Below are 22,500 nucleotides of genomic sequence, written 5' to 3' on the forward strand. Positions count from 1 at the left end.
ATAATAGTTGCAATAACAATAACAATGATAATAATAATATAGTAATAGTAACAATTGCAATAAAAATAACAATAACAATAACAACAACAATAAAAATAATGATAATTACAATAACAATAACATCAACAACAACAATAGTAATAATAATAATGATAATAATAATAATAATGATAATAATAATAATAATAATAATAATAATAATAAAGTTCCGCAGTCAATACGCATTCCTTTTCCAAATGTTTGTTGCCGTAAGAAAAAAAAAAAAAAAATTCAGACGATACCTCGTCAAAAGCACAATGACCTCTTCAAGGAAATTGCTCGTAGTCATGGGCGTAATTCGATCTCAAAACTTGGGTTCGTGTCAGTAATTCATGTTTTTAAGTGTAAATGTCATGTTAGAATTAGGCAAAATAAGGGTAACAATCGCATGCTCGCTCTCTCTCTCTCTCTCTCTCTCTCTCTCTCTCTCTCTCTCTCTCTCTCTCTCTCTCTCTCTCTCTCTCTCTCTCTCTCTCTTTCCTTAAGATGTTGCAGGCCTTCGCAGGAGTAAAATAAAGAAAACTTGAAAGGAAATTGAAGTAAAAAGAAATAATGAAAGAAATATATGAACTTGGGTTCGTGTCAGTAATTCATGTTTTCAAGTGTAAACGTCATGCTTTCAGAATTAGAATAAGGGTAACAATCGCATACTCTCTCTCTCTCTCTCTCTCTCTCTCTCTCTCTCTCTCTCTCTCTCTCTCTCTCTCTCTCTCTCTCTCTTCTTAAGATGTTGCAGGCCTTCGCAGGGGTAAAATAAAGAAAACTTGAAAGGAAATTGAAGTAAAAAGAAATAATGAAAGAAATATATGAAGGGAAAGTAGCCCATAAAGGCCAGCGAAAGGACCGAGAGGCTCTGGGCCCCAAGATTGTAAAACAGGACGGCGTAGAAGGATAAAAAGTGGTTGAAACTAGTGAACGAAGTGAAGCTGCAAAAAACCCTCAATGATTACAGTGCGCCATATGAGGTCAGGGTTGCCAGATTTTCTATATGAGAAAAGTCCAACTTTCAAACAACGGAAGCTTTAAAAGGCCAACCTATATGTAGAAAAAGGCCAAATATATAGTACTTAATATCCGCATATTTTTCATGATATTACTGAAGGCCAACCAATTAAAAAAAAGGTCAAATTCGAGGTTTTTTGGCCTGAAAAAAGGCCAACCTGGCAACCCTGGTCATAGCACTAAACTACCTTTCCCACTCCCTTCACCCCGGAATATTAATTTCGGAGTGTGATTCACATCATCGAATAAAAAGCATTCCTTAGACAGCATTGAGAAAAGCATTGGAATTTGCAATAGACATATATCTCCTTTAACAGGTTGCCAAGATGATATATGAGTTTTTGATTGCCTTACCTTATGTGAAACACGGATTCTTGTGTTGGCATCAATGGTTGTACTGCAATCTTCTGAAGACCACCACTAACATGAAACCTCATATTTGTAACTACATGTATTATTATTATTATTATTATTATTATTATTATTACTTGCTAAGCTACAACCCTAGTTGGAAAAGCAGGATGCTATAAGCCCAGGGGCCCCAACAGGATAAATAGCCCAGTTAGGAAAGGAAAGAAGGAAAAATAAAATATCTTAAAATCAGTAACAACAATTAAATAAATATTTCCCATATAAACTATAAAAACTTTAACAAAACAAGAGTAAGAGAAATCAGATAAAATAGTGTGCCCGAGTGTACCCTCAAGCAAGGGAACTCTAACAAGACGGCCTTGACTCTAACCCAAGACAGTGGAAGACCATGGTACAGAGGGTATGGCATTATCCAAGACTAGCGAACAATGGTTTGATTTTGGAGTATCCTTCTAGAAGAGCTGCTTACCATAGCTAAAGTCTCTTCTACCCTTACCAAGAGGAAAGTAGCCACTGAACAATTACATTACAGTAGTTAACCCCTTGGGTGAAGAAAATTTTTTTGTAATCATTGTTGTCAGGTGTATGAGGACAGAGGAGAATCTGTAAGAATATGCCAGACTATTCGGTGTAGGTGTAGGCAAAATGAAAATGAACCGTAACCAGAGTGAAGGATCCAATGTAGTACTGTCTGGCCAGTCTTAGGACCCCATAACTCTCTAGCGGTAGTATCTTGAGTAATCAAACAAACATCTTTTTATAAATACAGTCATGAACTTTTATTCTCATTTCACAGTGATCGCAAATTCGATGATCTAACATCTATCCAATATGAAATACATTGATTATTTGATACATTCAAAGACCTTCACAGTGGGAATGGTCGGAGTTGTCGGATACCACAAGACGGCACAACAGTTGGCTCTTGCATCTCTCGCCGCATCCCTCTTCCATATAAGGTTTCGCGTCTTTTATATAGTGCCTAAAAAGTATAAAGAAATTAGCCTTAGTATATTTAAAAGGAATGAGAAGTCCAAGTCAATCCTATATCACAAAATGACTTGGAATTGTGTTGTAAGGAAGGTAGATAGTTCGTGGCTGGCTAGTCTGGCTAAATGATCTCCCCTCTCCAGACTCCCCCTATAGCCCACTCTCAACTGGGTATCTTGGTGTGCAACGAAGGGGAAGGGGAATCTAAACCCAGGTCTTGGATGTTATAGTCCATTATATCCTATGGTTATTTATGGATATCTATGGTCATAGTCTATAACCATAGCGACACTGCCACGTTCCCCCTTCAACACGGACAGTCTAAATGGTTTGAAACTCAAAAATGAAAAGATGCCTTATCCACGAGAATTTCTCTCTTTTCCATAGATAGTAAATGAATTTGCAGGAGAAAATATGGCAACAGCTGCAGTGTAGTTCTCAGGCTACACTCTCCACAAAAATGAAAACAAAAGATTATATAGCATTAGATTTCAAAAGCTTTCATTTGAAAAACGAAAAGAAAGAAGATAGTTTAAAATGAAATCATTACAAAGCTTATGAAAGAAGTGTCTTGAAATAGGCCTATCAATTTGGGAAGACCGTTAAAGCTATGGTTTCACTTACATGAAAAACTCATCGAAGAGCGTACTGTTATCAACGGCCATTTGGGTCACCAGGTCAGACCACGTTGATGGAAATAGGTTTTCAAGACTGAAAAAATAATAATTGATTATCAGAATATTGTGGAGAGATTCAAGTTATTATGTAATTGTATTATACTCATAATTATTTAATGTACATTTTGTTAGTTACAAGTGGAGTATATTACCAGTAAATTACTAATATTACAAAAAGGAGAAAGTGAGTAGAGATATATCAAGATGAAAGAGTAACTAGAGGGTGGATGAATTTTCCCATGCAATTAGCATAGTTACCCGAGTAATATATGATTTTTTATTCTCATTTACAAAAAGCATGAACCTGATTTTTACAGTAAGTTTTATAGTTGTGTGTAATGATGGATGGAGAGATGTGGAAGTATGAAGGAGTGTAAAGGTTTAAAGGTCGCTCATGAACAGCAGAGGCAAGGGAGAGTGACATTGTACTAGCAAGCAGGACAATGCCCTAGAGACTGACCATATATTATATGATCAACGCCGAACCCCCCTTTCCACCCAAGCTAGGACCAGGGAGGGCCAGGCAATGGCTGCTGATGACTCAGCAGATAGACCTATAGGCTCCCCAAACCCCCCTACCTTAGCTCACAAGGATGGTACGGTTACAGACACTAAAGGCAATAACGAGTCTGAGCAGGACTCGAACCCTCGTCTGGCAAACGTCAGGCAGAGACGTTACCAATTAGGCCACAACAACCCAGTTACTGTAAACGGTGATGGAAAGTCTGAGTTGAGGATATGAGTCGAGATTGTTAAGGAATGGGTGATTTTTTAGATGGAACCGTACTAACTATGAATAGTAAAGAGAAATTGCAGAAGCTGATGAAAGACAAATTTGTTCTGTGACTGGATACATCCTGAGTAACATATGGTTGAGTATGATGCAACAATAACAACCAATGCAGTCGTTTCCAGTTCACTGCAGAACAAAGGCATCAGACATGCCCTTAGTCATGTCTGGTTTTGGCTATTTTCATTACCATGCTGCCCAGTGCGGATTGGTGATGGTGGGAGACTTTAGTCTGGTCACTCACAGTAAACAAACCTTATATGGGTGGTCCTGACTAGTACAGCTTTGCTGACCATGGCGAAACACAAACCTTTCATCAACGTTAAGGTAATCCCCTGCTCAGAAAGGGTCGTATGATCGTATGATGCAATGTTGTTCAAATGATAGTCTAAGAATTCTTGCAACTAACCCGTAAGATTCTTTGGCCGAGTAAAGCTTGAAGAACCTTGGATCATCGCTTTGGTTCACCTCGTCCAGATCCAAAATCCAAGTCTCGTGATCCAAAACTTGCTGCAAAAAAAAAAAAGAAAAAAAAATATATATATATAAAATAGCTGATATGGTTCCTTCAGTACAGAAACTTTAGAAAATACTGGATTTAGTTACTGCAGCGCATATTTACATTATATAATCAATCCATCAACTACATCGAATGCATAATATGCTGATTTCTTGATGAAGGAAATCCAGAAATGAAAATTATTATCGCAAATTCATTTACCACAAGTCAATAATGTAATAAGACATTATTCTTTATCTAGCCTTCAACAGACCAGAAGGCAAAGGTACTTATGAGTTCTATAAATTATTCTACAATGCTACGATTACTCATGCTAGTTATGGCTTAGAAATCTCAACACTTTAGCAGCTGATCGTTCACGATTTTGGAAATTGATAGTGTTATAGCACGAGAATAAAAGTCACGGAAAGAAATAGAAAGGAACATTGCATCCTAAATATATAGACTTACGCACTTTATATTTCTTAACCTTTTAATAGAAGGAAATCCTAAGATTAGTAAAATACATTTGCACAAGATTTTCGCCTAGAATAATTTAAATCATTTGTCAGAAATGATCTGAGGTTCCATTTGGGTTATTTCATGTAAACAGAACAGTGAGGATGATAGGCAGAGAAGAGGTTAAGCGAGGGTTAAGGCATTCAAGAGGACGCATTAGGCAACCGGCCCTTTAATGTGGGTATAACGGTGGGGAGGAAGAAGAGAAAGAAGTGAGGGTTACTTCTAGGTTCATAGGTCTTATCCTGGGGATTTGTTCCTACGTAAGAGGTGATACCTGGAGCAATATGAAGTTAAAGAAGTTGGACAGCCGGATGAGAAGAGGGCAGAAAGTCAAGCAATTGTGAAAGTTCAATAAGAGCTGCGTAAATATACACCTCTATCTAGAAATATCTTTCCTTCCCCTAAAGAGAATTGAATTCTGTAAAATACAGGTAAATCAATTACATAGGAAGATCCTTCGTAATCTCCATCAACGGTGTAGATCCTATATCCAGGGTTGACCTTGTGATAGGGAGTCTGACTGGGTCCAATGTAGCCGACGTGGTAAGCGCGCGTGGCTTCCACGGGATCATAGAACATCATGAAGTGGTCCTTGTGCGTGTGGCCGTAGAAGAGGCCTGCGATGGTGGACTCAAACCTGAAGGGAAGGGGGAATAATAGATCTCAAGTGAGGCTTAGGGATTATTTGGGTCCTTATATTTGATGTTTTTGGATTAGTTAGGCTAAGCAACATTACAAATCTAATATGATGCTATTTCTTGACTGTAATTTACACAAAATAAAATCTTTGCAACCTGACATCAAAATTGTAGTCCTCCAATATAAGAAATAAAAAAAAAACTTACTTGAAATTTTGATGTATATTTTAATTGTTTATTTTGTAACTACACGATATAAAAGAACAAGATACCTCCAATTAAACAGTTCATTTGTTCATCCGAAAGACTGAAATAATAGGAAGCTGTTGTAAATAGACTCCATTCATAATGTTCAACAAACATTTGACTAAGATTGAAAACAGAGGATTATGTTACTGGAATAGAAACATAGCACACTCTCTGTAATAAAATCCATAAATTTGCCTTATATTTTATATTAGAAAATCTTGAGGTATCCTCTAAACATATCTAAAAGCCAACTAAATGATAGCAAATCAGAAGAAGAATGAAAAAGTTTATTGATACCTTGAGACTATGCGGTTATACTGGTGACTCCAAGTCTTTGCACAGTCCCTGTGACCTGGAGGGATGTGACTAATGAGGTAGACTTTCTCGCCAGCTTCCTCAGCAGCCTTCAGTTGCTTGGCCATCCAGTCTAGTTCAGTGCCTGGATCAACATCATCGTAGAGGAGCCACCTACAATTTGTGAAAGGGTACAGTATCGTGATTGGCTTATTCATCAAACTACATTCATATTTTATTTCATATCAAGTGGCGGATATTGGGCACTACACTCTATTTTTCTCAAACTGGCATGTTTGTACTCAAGGCCACACTTTTTGCAGCTGTTTATTGGCTAAAATCAGGTTGTCCGAATCTAGTAGTTTTGTGTTGACATATTTCCAATTTATGAATATTAAACCATATTGGGTAAGCTCAGCATATGCAGCAAAAGGGTCAATAATAAATGAACTCAATAAATATATTAGAAATCATTTCATAGAGGAGTGACGAACTGTGTTAGATAATGTACAACTCTACCGAAGTTGTAGACAAGGAAAATGTTTGAGATGTATTAATTTTAATGTTTTTATTCTACCAATGTTTAGTGCATAATACAGCAGTCATTAAAGCACCTTTTAACTTACTCTGTAGTAGTATATTTATAATATTATAATTGTGTGTACAGAAAACTGATGAATTAGGACAAACTGAGGTCCAGCCAATCATAAGCAAACAATTGAATCCGAGCTCAGTACATTTATGCCAGGTTAAAAAAAAAAAAAAAAACAGAGTATACTTCCCAGACGTGATTGGTGTACAATCAACAGAGCTAGAGCTAGAGTGGCCAGAACAGATGACAATCTATAGTCCATTTCTTTTAGCGAGGCAGATTTGCACTGACTCGCAGCGGTGCCCTTTTAGCTCAGAAAAGTTTCCTGATCGCTGATTGGTAAGAATTAATCTGTCCAACCAATCAGCGATCAGGAAACCTTTCCGAGCTAATAGGGCACCGCTGCTAGTCGGTGCAAATCTGCCTCGCTAAAAAAAATTAACTATAGTCAAATGGTGCCTTAAAACTGACCAGTCCTCATAATAGGGAGAAAATACCTAAACCCTCAATCATATTCACCAATCATGCCCACTATCTCATAATTTGAACAAAATCTAACTTAGTATCAATGAAGGAAAGCTTCAATGGTTAGCTGTTTAGTGTGATAAACTATGAAAAAATCTCTTACAAAACACTTTCTTAAGTGAGTAACTAAAGGTGAAAAGATTGAGTAACTAGTATGCCAATTTATCCCAATCATAGATTGGCCAAAAGATATTTTGTAAAGAGGACTGAATGATTCAAATAACTAGATCCATATCATTGTAAAGGAGATATCTTGAATTTATGTAAGGGTAGTACAATTGAACTTGGTGATTAAAAGGAAAATAAAGACCATATTTAGAATGGATAAGGGTTTTCTTGCTTGAGTGACTCAAATAATGTTATTCAAGAAAGTCTGAATAAATCGAATTCATAAATAATATGTTGTTTATAGATAATCGAATTAGTCATAATGATTGATGATTATGACTTGAGCATCAGAGCATTATTTTCGTAGAAAAGATTAAAAAGCATGAGGCAGCCACAGACTGCATTGTGAAACAAGGGTGCACATTCTAAAGATTAAGTTACTGTCAAATGATCTGCCATGACAGAGAATGCTGTGGCTAAGTTCTTTCAACAACAACAAAAGAAGAATAATGTATCACCTACCAGTTGAAACCATAGCAGTAGTTAGAATTGATAGACAGGATCCTCAGTCCTGGCTTGATGAGGGTTGAGTAATAAGCTGAATAAGCCACACTCTCCGCAACATCCTTCGGCAGCCAGGTGCCCCAAAGGATTGCAATTTCGTCATAAAGCCAGGAGATGTCGAACTCGTTGTCAATGTACGGTTGCGGGAAACTAGGAAAGGGAGTTGTATTTGGTAACAAAGTACGTATGTTTAATAAATAACTTAGTGATTCATCACTATACATGTCAATATTCCAACATTAAACTATGAAGCATAAGGTTAAGATCCATTGCGAATCTGATTATCAACTTTAGTTATATTAAATTGACCATAATATGAGGCTATAGTATATCTTTGTTTGACCCTGCATCAGAATTTACAACTGATTTGCTTCTACAATTGAGGAAATCATCAAAGGCTAGAAAATAAAATCCCGCCCATCGTCTCTAATATGCCGAAGTCATCAGTTTTCTAATGGAAGAAAAAACCTCTCGCACAAGGAATGAATCAATACTAAAGTGTTAATCCTTGAAATCACTCACGTATTTACAGGATGTGCTTCGTGATTACCAATGGCTGGAAATACCGGAATTCCAGGAAAGTTATCCGCAACCAACTGAACGCTCTCATAGATGATTTCCAAGTTTGTCTCTCGGGAGGTGTTCCATACGTTGTGAGGGATCAGATCCCCTGTCCAGATGATGAAGTCTATATCCTGTGTGTGTGTGTATGTGTGTGAATGGATGAAACAAAACACGACTTTATTAATGATGAGGACTGCGGTGGTAAAGGAGGAGAGACAAGAAGAAAAAATAGGAAGAAATAAGAGATATCCTAAGATGGGTGTATTGTTGATAAAAAAAAGTAATGGAAAGGGAAGAGTGATACAGATACGATTCTAAAACTCATATTGATGGAAAGAGGGAATAGATAAAAAAGAAAAAATAGACGCAATGACAAGGAAGATGGAACTAGATTTGTATTGACATCAGAAACGGTTACAGAATGCTGATGATAATCATACTAGGAAGGATAAAAAAAATTATAATCATTAACCAAAAACACAACTAGGAGTCATAATAGGAATTTCAAAACTTATCTCAAATGAGCCTTAACTGCTTTATTATCTGCATTAACTCACCGTATGAGTCATCTTGATGTGGTCATACGTGGCTTGGAGAAGCCACTTTGGGGCATCACAGTTGCGGTAGTCTCCCCATTTTCCAGCTGCAGCTTCTGGTCTGTCCAGAGGACCTGCAGAAAGTAAGTCATATAATTCTGGTCTGTCCAGAGGACCTGCAGAAAGTAAGTCATATAATTCTGGTCTGTCCAGAGGACCTGCAGAAAGTAAGTCATATAATTCTGGTCTGTCAAGAGGACCTGCAGAAATTAAGTCATATAATTCTGGCCTGTCCAGAGGACCTGCAGAAAGTAAGTCATATAATTCTGGTCTGTCAAGAGGACCTGCAGAAAGTAAGTCATATAATTCTGGTTTGTCCAAAGGACCTGCAGAAAGTAAGTTATATTATGCTGGCCTATACAGAGGACTTGTAAAAGCTAGTCATATTATTCTGATCTGTCCAGAGGACCTGCAGAGTGTAAGTCATATTATTCTACTCTGTCAAGGGAAACGGCAGAAAGCAAGTTATATTATTCTGGCCTATGAAGCGACCTGCAAAGGTAAGTCATATCATTCTGATCTGTCATAAGGATCCACAAAAAAATAATTCATATTATTCTGGTCTGAACAGGGGACCTGCAGAACGTAAGTCGTATCATTCTGGTCTGCTCAGAGGATTTGCAGAAAGCAAGTCATATTATTCTTCTCTGCTCAAAAGATCTGCAAAAAGAAAGTCATGTTATTGTAGTCTATCCAAGGGACTTACATAACGCAAGTCATATTAGTCTGGTCTGCGCAAAGGATTTGCAGAAAGTAGGTCATATCATTCTGGTCTGTGAAAAGGACCGGCAAAAGCTAAGTCATATTATGCTGGTCTGTCCAAAGGACCTGCAGAAAGTAAGTCATATAATTCTGGTCTGCCCAAATTTCTGCAAAATGTAAGTCATATTATCCTAGCCTGTACAGAGGACCTGCAGAAAGTAAGTCATATAATTCTGGTCTGTTCAGAGGACCTGCAGAAAGTAAGTCATATAATTCTGGTCTGTCCAAAAGATCTGCAAAATGTAAGTCATATTATTCTAGCCTGTACAGAGGACCTGCAGAAAGTAAGTCATATAATTCTGGTCTGTTCAGAGGACCTGCAGAAAGTAAGTCATATAATTCTGGTCTGTCCAAAAGATCTGCAAAATGTAAGTCATATTATTCTAGCCTGTACAGAGGACCTGCAGAAAGTAAGTCATATAATTCTGATCTGTTCAGAGGACCTGCAGAAAGTAAGTCATATAATTCTGGTCTGTCCAAAAGATCTGCAAAATGTAAGTCATATCATTCTAGCCTGTATAGAGGACCTGCAGAAAGTAAGTCATATAATTTTGGTCTGTTCAGAGGACCTGCAGAAAGTAAGTCATATAATTCTGGTCTGTCCAAAAGATCTGCAAAATGTAAGTCATATTATTCTAGCCTGTACAGAAGACCTGCAGAAAGTAAGTCATATAATTCTGGTCTGTTCAGAGGACCTGCAGAAAGTAAGTCATATAATTCTGGTCTGTCCAAAAGATCTGCAAAATGTAAGTCATATTATTCTAGCCTGTACAGAAGACCTGCAGAAAGTAAGTCATATAATTCTGGTCTGTTCAGAGGACCTGCAGAAAGTAAGTCATATAATTCTGGTCTGTCCAAAAGATCTGCAAGATGTAAGTCATATTATTCTAGCCTGTACAGAGGACCTGCAGAAAGTAAGTCATATAATTCTGGTCTGTTCAGAGGACCTGCAGAAAGTAAGTCATATAATTCTGGTCTGTCCAAAAGATCTGCAAAATGTAAGTCATATTATTCTAGCCTGTACAGAGGACCTGCAGAAAGTAAGTCATATAATTCTGGTTTGTTCAGAGGACCTGCAGAAAGTAAGTCATATAATTCTGGTCTGTCCAAAAGATCTGCAAAATGTAAGTCATATTATTCTAGCCTGTACAGAGGACCTGCAGAAAATAAGTCATACAATTCTGGTCTGTCCGAGGACCTGCAGAAAGTACGTCATATTATTCTGGCCTATATAGAGGACCTGCAAAACCTAAGTCATATAATTCTGATCTTTCATAAGGACCCACAAAAACTAATTCATATTATTCTGGTCTGAATAAGTCATCTCATTCTGGCCTGCCCAGAGGATTTGCAGAAAGCAAGTCACATTATTCTGCTCTGCCCAAAAGATGTACAGAAAGCAAGTCATATTATTATAGTCCGCTAGACCTGCAGAACGTAAGTCATATTAGCCTGGTCAGCCAAAACGATTTGCAGAAAGCAAAGGCATATTATTCTGGCCTGCACAAAGGATCTGCAGAAAGTAAGTCATATTATTCTGGTCTGCCCAAAGGATCTGCAGAAAGTAAGTCATATTATTCTGACCAACCTAAAGGATTTGCAGAAAGCAAGTCATATTATTCTGGACTGTAAAAAAGGACCTGCAAAAGCTAAGTCATATTATGCTGATCTGTCCAGAGGGCCTGCAAAGGCTAAGACGTACTATTCTGATCTGTCCAGATGACCTGCAGAAAGTAAGTCATATTATTCTGGTCTGTCCAGATGACCTGCAAAAGCTACGTCATATCATTCTGGTCTGTCTAAAGGACTTGTAGAAACTAGGTCATATTATTCTGGTCTGCCCCAAGGATTTGTAAGAAGCAAGTCATATTATTCTAGTCTGCCCAAGGCATTTGCAGAAAGCAAGTCATATTGTTGTGGAGTGTCCAGAGGACCTGCAAAATGCAAGTCATATTATTCTGGTATACCCAAAGGATTTGCAGAAAGCAAGTCATATTCTTTTGGCCTACCCAAAGGATTTCCAGAGAGCAAGTCATATTGTTCTGGAGTGTCCAGAGGACCTGCAAAACGCAAGTCATATTATTCTGGTCTGCTCAAAGGATTTGCAGGATGCAAGTCACTTTATTTTAGCCAGCCCAAAGGATTTTCAGAAAGCAAGTCACCTTAATTTTGCCAGCCCAAATGATTTGCAGAAAGCAAGTCATATTGTTCTGGAGTGTCCAGAGAACCTGCAAAAGGTAAGTCATATTATTCTGCTCTGCCCAAAGGATTTGCGGAAAGCAAGTCACATCATTTTGGCCTGCCCAAAGGATTTGTAGAAAGTAAGTCATATTTTTCTGGAGTGCCTAGACGACCTGCAAAAGGGAAGTCTTATTATTCTACTCTGTCCAAAGGATTTGAAAAAGCAAGTCACGTTATTTTGGCCACCCAAAGGATTTACAGAAAGCAATTCATATTGTTTTAGTCTGTCCAGGGAACCTGCAAAAGCTAAGTCATATTGTTCAGGTGTATCCAGAGGACCTGCAAAAGCTAAGTCATATTATTCTGGTCTGCCCAAAGGATTTGCAGAAAGCAAGTCACATTTTTTTCAGCCTTCCCAAAGAATTGCATAAAGCAAGTCATATTGTTCTGGAGTGTTCAGAGGGACTGCAAAAGGTAAGTCATATTATTCTGGTCTGCCCAAAGAATATGCAAAAAGCAAGTCACATTACTTTGGCTTACCCAAAGGATTTGCATAAAGCAAGTCATATAATTCTGGAGTGTTCAGAGGGACTGAAAAGGGTGAGTCATATTATTCTGATCTGCCCAAAGGATCTGCAGAAAGTAAGTCATATTATTCTGGTCTGCCCAAAGGATCTGCAGAAAGTAAGTCATATTATTCTGACCAACCTAAAGGAATTGCTGAAAGTAAGTCATATTATTCTGGTCTGTAAAAAAAGACCTACAAAAGCTAAATCATATTATGCTGATCTGTCCAGAGGGCCTGCAAAGGCTAAGACATATTATTCTGGTCTGTCCAGATGACCTGCAGAAAGTAAGTCATATCATTCTGGTCTGTCCAGATGACCTGCAGAAAGTAAGTCATATCATTCTGGTCTGTCCAGATGACCTGCAGAATGTAAGTCATATCACTCTGGTCTGTCCAGATGACCTGCAAAAACTAGGTCATATTATTCTGGTCTGCCCCAAGGATTTGCAAAAATCAAGTCATATTATTCTTGTCTGCCCAAAGGATTTGCAAAAAGCAAGTCATATTATTCTGGTCTGCCCAAAGTATTTGCAAAAAGCATGTCATATTATTCTGGTCTGCCCAAAGGATTTGCAAAAAGCATGTCATATTATTCTAGTCTGCCCAAAGGATTTGCAAAAAGCATGTCATATTGCTCTGGAGTGTCCAGAGAACCTGCAAAAGGTAAATATTTGCAGAGAGCAAGTCATATTGTTCTTGAGTGTCCAAAGGACCTGCAAAACGCAAGTCATATTATTCTGGTCTGCTCAAAAGATTTGCAGGAAGGAAGTCACCTTTATTTTGGCCAGCCCAAAGGATTTGCAGAAAGCAAGTCACCTTAATTTTGCCAGCCCATAGGATTTGCAGAAAGCAAGTCATATTGCTCTGGAGTGTCCAGAGAACCAGCAAAAGGTAAGTCATATTATTTTGGTCTGTCCAAAGGATTTGCAGAAAGCAAGTCACATTATTTTGGCCACCCAAAGGATTTGCAGAAAGAAAGTTATATTTTTCTGGAGTGTCCAAAGGACCTGCAAAACGCAAGTCATACTATTCTGGTCTGCTCAAAGGATTTGCAGAAAGCAAGTCACCTTAATTTTGCCAGCCCAAAGGATATGCAGAAAACAAATCATATTGCTCTGGAGTGTCCAGAGAACCTGCAAAAGGTAAGTCATATTATTCTGATCTGTCCAAAGGATTTGCAGAAAGCAAGTAACATTATTTTGGACACCCAAAGGATTTGCAGAAAGCAATTCATATTGTTCTGGTCTGTCCAGAGGACCTGCAAAAATTAAGTCATACTCTTCTGGTCTGTCTGAAGGACCTGCGAAAACTGTCATATTATTCTGGTCTGCCCAAAGTATTTGTAGAAAGCAAGTCATATTATTCTGAGCCGTGTGAGAAAGCCATATCTACCAAAATTAAGCATGAGGATTTCCTTAATAATAACAAATACATCTATTAAAGATATAATGTGACCAAAATGTCTAGTAAAAGAAAAGAACTGTGAATCTCACATGCTGATAAGGAATGGAACCATCCATTAGGAACAAATAAAAAACTGTGTGTGGCCATTAAAATCCATGACTTTAAAAAGACTTATTGTGCAACCTAAGGCTGAATTTCTGTTATGTTAAAAACCTTCCTTCATTTTGAAATTCATAAAATCCATTTTTTGTCAGAAACACTTTAAAATGTTCATTACTATAAAGAAGAGAACTCACCACTCTCTGCTCTGCAGCAGAAGTACTTTTCTTTACACTCGGCATTACTTCCTGGTAGGTACTCGGGGTCGAAATGGGTGTCAGCTAGGTGCAGGATCTTCATCGTAGGGGAACCTTCCTTTTATGAGAGCCGAAGTGAAAAGGAAATATTGAATGCAAGGCAATTTGTATATGGCAATAAAGCTCCCTCTATGTTTTGCTTACTGAAAGCCTGATGGTAATCTTTTAAGGCTTGTCTACAAGTCTTACATTGACTGTCTGTTATTTTGTATCACACGATATCTCTTAGATTTGAAATGCAACCTGAATGTTCATACAAAAATGAGAACCATTTTTCTATTAATTGTGAGAACTCGTATGAAATTTAGATTAACTGCTGATGTTTTAAGTAATGTTTTCTCATAGTTCTCCTTATTTGTAAGTAACTCTCACCCTCCAGGAGTCATTCGTGACTCCTAGTATAAGTAATACTTTGTACACTCACAGGTGGCAATACAGGATCTACAACTGGGGGTTTTGGACCATCTGGAATCTGAACCTCCCAAACCCTCTCAGGATTGTTTGTGTTGCAGCCGAATCCTACGAGAACCATCCCACAAACGTCCTTCCCAGTCAGGTTACGATTTTCCAAAATCCAGGCGAGATGTGGCTACAAAAAAAATACATCTTGTCAAGTTTGCAATATAAATGATAATAAGAGATTCATTCGTTAGGGTCTTCGCATCAAAATATAGTAATTTTGATGACTAGTATATAGACAGAGATCTTAAATAATTCCAGGAGCTGGATACGTAGCAGGCATTGATTACTTTATGAGAGTTGTGGATGGGTAAATAGACTAGAATCCTCTGAGCAGGGAGTGATACTGCACTTTGATCATGTTCGACAGAACTGTTGAGCATTTTACAAAGAGAGAAATTACAGTAAGTTACTGCATTGCTCTAAGGTTAATAGCAATTGATATTGCATGATTGAGAAGCAACTTTAGAATTATCAACAAGACATAATTTCATAGGTACCTCTTATCAGTTTATTTTTATATTCTATATCTACATTACCACACTAACACCCCCACTCAATTTATAGAAACTGCGAGGCCGCTCGGGATAAATCCACTTTTGTGAAGGCATGCCTTTTTGACTTCATAGCAGGTGAAAATTTTCCCGTGTGGGAAAGCAAGCCTTTCTCTGCACAATAAAATTGGATCCCTCCTCTAACATAGATCCCAGCTCTAAAATAGAACCCGGCTCCAGAAAAGGACCCCGGCCCCAAAATGGATCCCAACTCTAAAATGGACACTGGCTCCAAAATGTGACCCAGCTCCAAAATGGACACTGGCTCCAAAAGGGATTCCGGCTACAAAATAGACCCTGGTTCCAAAATGGACCCCGCCTCTAAAAAGGACCTCGGGTCCAAAACTGACCCCAGCTCATAAATCGACCACGGCTCCAAAATAGACCCCGTTTGCCAAATGGACACTGGCCTCAGAAGCAGCTGAACAGACTAAACCACTTACCTCCACCTCACTTATGACCCCTTCACAAAATGGATAATTAGCAATGCCCAAGTCGACACATAGGTTGACAAGGCCATCCACGATGATTAACGGGTCAGTCCCCGTTTCAAACAATTGGATGATCTCGGCCATGGCGCTGCTGCAGAAAGCACATAGGAGGGGATCAAAGTTCTGTGATTTGGTCTCCCAACTGGATGTCTCTTCCAACATGTTTGCCAAGTCTAGTTCTGTAAGAAGTATTTGATTAGAAATTAGTAGTTATTCTAAGGACAAAATATGTGGAGATCGGGTTTGAGAGAATGAGGAATTAGAAATGTTTTACATCCATGTTATTACATACAGGGACAGAAATAAGAAAAGCTTTATGGAATCACAGCTTAGTGAGATAACTGTTTGTATGTGTTCGAATGTATGAGAGTATTAATCATTCCAATTTTTGCAGAGACACATATATTCTTCTCAAGTGCAAATAGACCATCAATCAAGCAGGCAAGGAACAACGCTGAGTTCAGGGCACCAGGAAGACTTACTTTGAGAAACTTCCTTGAGTACGGGACCCGCTGCCCCAGTCTCGAGTGCTTTGTTGAACTCATGACGAAGAACAGTTTCCAGAAATCCCTGTGCCTTTGTCTCAAGGGACTGCACTGCAGTTCCTGCTGGGGAAGAAAACGGAATCGATTAGGATTATTCACTAAAAACTGTTCTCTTACGAATATATCTGTATTAGGTAGTAGGTTGACTAGAGCACCAGCCACCCGTTGAGATACTTCTGCTAGAGAGTTATTGGGTCCTTTGACTTCCCAGACAGTACTACATTGGATCCCTCTCTCTAGTTACAGCTTATTTTTCTTTTGCCTGCACAGACATCAAATAGCCTGTCCTATTCTTTCCACATTCTCCTCAGTCCGTTTACACCTGATAACACCGAGATTACAGGTCTTCTTTGCTCAAGGGGTTAACTACTGTAATGTAATTGTTCAGTGGCTACTTTCTTCTTGGTAATGGTAGAAGAGACTCTTCACCTATGGTAAGCAGCTCTTCTAGGAAAAGTACAATCCAAAATCAAATAATTGTTCTCTGGTCTTGGATAGTGCCACAGAATCCGTACCATGGTCTTCCACTGTTTTGGATTAGAATTCTCTTGCTTGAGGGTACACTTGGGCACACTATTCTATTCTATTTCTCTTCCTGCTGTTTTGGGAAGTTTTATATTGTTTATATAGTTTAATGTTTTACTGATCTTAACATTTTACTTTAATTTGATCATCACTTTTCTTTTAGGTTATTTTTTCTTATATCCTTTCCTCACTGGGCTATTTTTCCCTGTTGGAGCCCTTTGGCTTATAGCACCCTCCTTTTCTAACTAGAGTTGTAGCTCAACTAGCAATAATGATAATAAATTGGGGCCCTACAATAACAGAGACGCACCCTTATATATATATATATATATATATATATATATATATATATATATATATATATATACTGTATATATATGTATATATATATATATATATATATATATATATATATATATATTCAGTATGTGTGTATGTACCCATACATTATATATACAGTATATATATATATATATATATATATATATATGTATATATATATATATATATATATTATTACTAGCTAAGCTACAACCCTAGTTGGAAAAGCAATATGCTATATGCTTAAGGGCTCCAACAGGGATAAACAGCCCAATGAGGAAAGAAAATAAGGAAATAGATAAACAATGAGAAAAAATTAACAATAAATTATTCTAAAAAGAGTAACAACATCAAAACCAATATGTCAAATATAAACTATAAGAAGACTTACGTCAGCCTGTTCAACATAAAAACATTTGCTGCAACTTTGAACTTTTGAAGTTCTACTGATTCAATTACCCGATTAGGAAGATCATTCCACAACTTGGTCACATCTGGAATAAAACTTCTTGAATACTGTGTAGTATTGGGCCTCGTGATGGAGAAGGCCTGACTATTAGAATTAAATGCATGCCTAGTATCACGAACAGGATGGAACTGTCCAAGAAGATCTGAATGTAAAGGGTAGTCAGAATTATGAAATTCTTATGCAACATGCATAATGAACTAATTGAACGACGGTGCCAAAGATTAATATCTAGACCAGGAATAAGAAATTTAATAAACTGTTAGTTTCTGTCCAACAAATCAAGGTGAGAATCAACAGCTAAAGACCAGACAGGAGAACAATACTCAAAACAAGGTAGAATGAAAGAATTAAAACACTTCTTCAGAATAGATTGATCACCGAAAATCTTGAAAGACTTTCTCATTAAGCCAATTTCTTGTGCAATTGAAGAGGACACAGACCTAATGTGTTTCTCATAAGTAAATTTGCTGTCAAGAATCACACCTAAAATTCTAAAAGAGTCATGCAAAGTTAAAGAAACATTATCAATGCAGAGATCCGGATGTTGTGGAGCCACTGTTCTTGACCCACTTACAATCATACTTTGCGTTTTGTTAGGATTCAACTCCATACCGCATAATTTGCACCATGCACTAATTCTAGGTAGATATCTATTAAGGGATTCAGCAACCCAAGATCTATATTCAAGAGATGAAATTGATACAAAGAGAGTAGCATCATCTACATATAAAACAAGCTTGTTTTCTGGGCCAAACCACATGTCATGTGTATATAGCTTGAAAAGTAATGGTCCAAGAACACTACCCTGTGGAACACCAGACATCATATATATATATATATATATATATATATATATATATATATATATATATATACATATATATATATACATATATATATATATATATATATGTGTGTGTGTGTGTGGTCATGTGTGTGCGCGTGCGCGAGTGTGCGTGTGTGTTTGTGTGGGTGTGGGTTTGTGTGAGTGTACACACGAATCTGTGTTATTTTCTGGAATGAACCTTTATTAGGGTAAATGGTTTATTGTATACAATTTATGTATATAAACACAACACACACATACACACACACACACACACATATATATATATATATATATATATATATATATAAATATATATATATATATGTATATATATATATATATATATATATATATATATATATATATTATGATTTAAAAGCTCAAGATAGAGACGACTGGCGAATCGAACCGTGACCCTTTGCGTCAATAGGCATAGGAGGAGTGATGATAAGATGAAGATATGTATATATATATATATATATATATATATATATATATATATATATATATATATATATATATATATATATATTAAATACTATATACATATATGAGTCTGTGCGTATGAATTAACATCTAAGAAGGTAAAAATGACTGGGAGATATATCAAAACTAAAAGAACTCTCAAAGAGTTCGTGAGTAAAGACAGTGTGTCGCCGTACTTGATAGCATTCAGATCTATCACACTTGAATGAGGAACTAACTTGCCAAATTAGCATATGATCAAACAAAACGAAAATAAACCATTTAATTACGGGTTCTCTTCGGTGGATAATGAAGATTCGTCAGTTAAATAAACAGACAAATCAATTTCCTTAACAAGGAACAAGTCACTGACGTCTGTTTGTATTATTTTTTTTTTCTAGGAAAAGAACAACAAACAAACAGCAGGGCTCTTTTGCTTGGAGCCTAGCCTTGAGTATCTCTCTCTCTCTCTCTCTCTCTCTCTCTCTCTCTCTCTCTCTCTCTCACATCGTTGTATCATGAGTCTGCGGAATCTCTCTTAAAATTTCATACAGTATCAGGTTTTTAGTGGAGTTTTCACCGGCCAAAAATGTGATTATCTCTGTGGAGAGGTTTTGTCTGGGTCTCTAGGTAATTAAGGATAAAGACGTCCCGTTTTGTTTTTATGTTTATTTGATAATTGATTACCCAATAATAGTATATGTTCCCAGGGATCTTTGTGACATGTTGCCAGGGCATTTTCTGGCATAATTCTTGGGGACTTTCAGTATGTTTGTAGAGGATTATGTGTCATGTCTCTTGAAAAATATTTGGCATATTCATCGGGAACTGGCATATTCCAAAGGATGCCTCTAGCATGCATCTAGGACACGCCATGGTTTTATAAAAGATGTTTGCTATGCCCTTAGAGGTTTAAGGTAGGACCTGGTTTAAAGTTTAAAGGTCACTCGTAAATGGAAGAGGCAAGGGACAGCGGCATTGCCCTATCAAGCATGACAATGTCCTAGAGACATGTGATCAACATCCAACCCCCTCTCCACTTAAGCTAGGACCAAGGAGGGTCAGGCAATGACTGCTGATGACTCAGCAGATAGACCTACAGGCTCTCTCAGAGGTCCCATCCATAGCTCACAAGGATGGTGAGGTTGCAGCGACCAAAGGAACTAACGAGTTTGAACGGGACGCCAACCCAAGTCTGGCGATCACCAGTCAGGGACGTTACCACATAAGCCATCACAACGATGAGTCTGGTCAGTACTTGGAAGGCGACTGCCAAGAAAGAGTGGAGGCTCATCTCAAAAGAACCAGTATGAACCGGAAATCTTTATAGCCCTGGCTTAATGGATCCTGCCTACGGGTGAAGTCCCCCCACCTCCCACCACCACCACCAAACACCAAAATAACCGACACCAGGCCAAACCTCCACAGAAAAAAATATAATGATGATAATAATAATAAAGAGCAATGACTTCTCTAAAGAGAACAGGATTGCTAATATAAATTTATCTATTTGTTCATATACTAGAAATTGTTCAAGTACTAATGTTGAAGAGATTGAATGTGATGATATTTTCCAATCAGTTCTTATGCTTACACAGTTTAAAAAACTTTCGTTCACGCGAATACAGATGGTTTCCCATTTCCAACAAATATTGTCGAGAACAATCAGACTTTTTAAATATGAAACTTAAACCTTATAAAAGACATTAAGATTGTATTTTCATCTTAATTTGGTGAACAGGAACTTAAGGTCTATTAAATTTCTTATTCCTGATCTAGATATCAATCTATTGCACCGTCGTTCAATTAGTTCGTTATGCATGTTGAATAAGATTTTTCATAGTTATGAACATCCTTTACATTCAGATCTTCCCGGACAGTTCCATCCTGTTCGTAATACTAGGAAGACAGTTAATTCTAATAGTCAGGCTTTCTCCAGTATGAGGCTCAATACTGTAATATTCTAGGAGTTTTATTCCAGCTGTGAACAGGTTGTGGAAGGATCTCCCTAATCGGGTAATTGAATCTGTAGAGCTTCAAAAGTCCAAAGTTACAGCAAATATTTTTTTATGTTGAGCAGGCTTACATGAGTCCTTTTACAGTTTATATATGAAATATCTGTTTTGATGTTACTGTTTTTTTGATATATGAAATATCTTTTATTTATTTCCTTATTTTCTTTCCTCACTGGGCTATCCTTTCCCTATTGATCTTTCAACTAGGGTTGTAGCTTAATATATATATATATATATATATATATATATATATATATATATATATATATATATATATAAATATATATATATATATATATATATATATATATATATATATATATATATATATATATATATATATATATATATGGCATTTCAATACACGGGAGAAAATGAAATCAAAGAGAGAATATTCCATCAAGTATAAGAAAAATTTCCTAGTAATAATGGCCCTTAATTTTCAGACATTCTACTTGAAGTTGGAAACTTTATAAGAGATAAAAACAAACATATTTTTTATAGGCAGTCACGAAAAACTAAGGCTGAAATTAATAAAACTAATACAGTTTCAAATAAGAGAACTCGAAGGAAACATTTGAAATACTCTGTCACATTACCGAGGAGAAAAGACCCAAGAAGAAGAAGGGGGAGTGATGTCGCCTGCGAAACCCTCATGTCGGCTACTGGCGAGGAAAGGATTAGGGCGAGGTATATTGAACAACAAAGACACGGGACATAGCCAAGGGAAAAAGAGGTTTTCCCAGGCTTATCACAAAGGTTACGTTACGCAATGCAACATAATGGGTTTAGAGTACTGACATACTGATGAAATTTGCGAAGTGATTTTCGAAGCGATCGGCCAACAGCTGGACATATGGGTGAACCTTGAATTTAAATACCCTACTTTTGAGAAAAACTGACTCTTGCAACAGACCTTATTAGTCTTGTGTGAGAAACAATGGGTCGTAATAAGGTATGTAGGGTATGTCTGGGGCGAAACTGGGTACTTCTCCTGATATGATTTATTCAGTTTGTTACTGTATCAGTAAAAAAAAAAAAAAAATCCACAGTAGATTACCACAACTCTTCCTTTTTCAAGTATCATCGTGGCCTCCCACCGCTTTACTGTGATCTGTGAACTTTGTGAAGAATTTGGCGCCTTCTCACTTATCCGGATTGAAGCGGTGAGACTTATTGTACTGGCTTTGGCTTTTATGAAGGCATATTTCCGCTTGCTCCTGACTGTCAAGGTTTGATATGAATTTGTGGCAACAGAGGTCTAAATGCATTTTGTTTTACCCAAGAGGGGAATTAAATATCACTTAAACTCTCATCGGCCGAAATGGTTTTAAATCTACTGAATTTGTCTAATTCAACTTTTTTTCACGAACTTGTATAATTTTTTCTTCTATTTTTTAATTATTGAAATTACATTAGTTTATATGTTTTGTTATCTTTGTTATCTCCTTTTTGATAGTTGGTGTCAATTACCACACACACACACACACACACACACACACACACACACACATATATATATATATATATATATA

At 37.1% G+C, this 22,500-nt stretch overlaps 1 protein-coding gene across 2 annotated transcripts; it reads right to left on the reverse strand.

Annotated features, from left to right (window-relative positions):
- Nucleotides 1-2,185: 2,185 nt before the first annotated feature.
- On the reverse strand, nt 2,186-21,699 carry LOC137648689 (sphingomyelin phosphodiesterase-like). Of its 2 annotated transcripts, none has more exons than XM_068381714.1 (13): nt 21,565-21,699; nt 16,279-16,404; nt 15,749-15,975; nt 14,717-14,881; nt 14,233-14,350; nt 8,983-9,095; nt 8,384-8,556; nt 7,820-8,011; nt 6,076-6,246; nt 5,336-5,528; nt 4,280-4,380; nt 3,028-3,114; nt 2,186-2,395 (listed from the first exon to the last, which is right to left on the reverse strand). In XM_068381714.1, the coding sequence occupies exons 1-13, from the start codon at nt 21,620-21,622 to the stop codon at nt 2,272-2,274; spliced, it is 1,848 nt and encodes a 615-aa protein (XP_068237815.1). In that variant the 5' UTR covers nt 21,623-21,699; the 3' UTR covers nt 2,186-2,271. The 2 variants fall into 2 exon arrangements, with proteins under 2 accessions (XP_068237815.1, XP_068237816.1); XM_068381715.1 differs by having other exon boundaries at nt 16,279-16,401; nt 21,565-21,698.
- Between the last annotated feature and the right edge of the window lie 801 nt (nt 21,700-22,500).

The sequence above is a fragment of the Palaemon carinicauda genome, chromosome 10 (genome assembly GCF_036898095.1).
Source record: "Palaemon carinicauda isolate YSFRI2023 chromosome 10, ASM3689809v2, whole genome shotgun sequence".
NCBI lineage: Eukaryota > Metazoa > Arthropoda > Malacostraca > Decapoda > Palaemonidae > Palaemon > Palaemon carinicauda.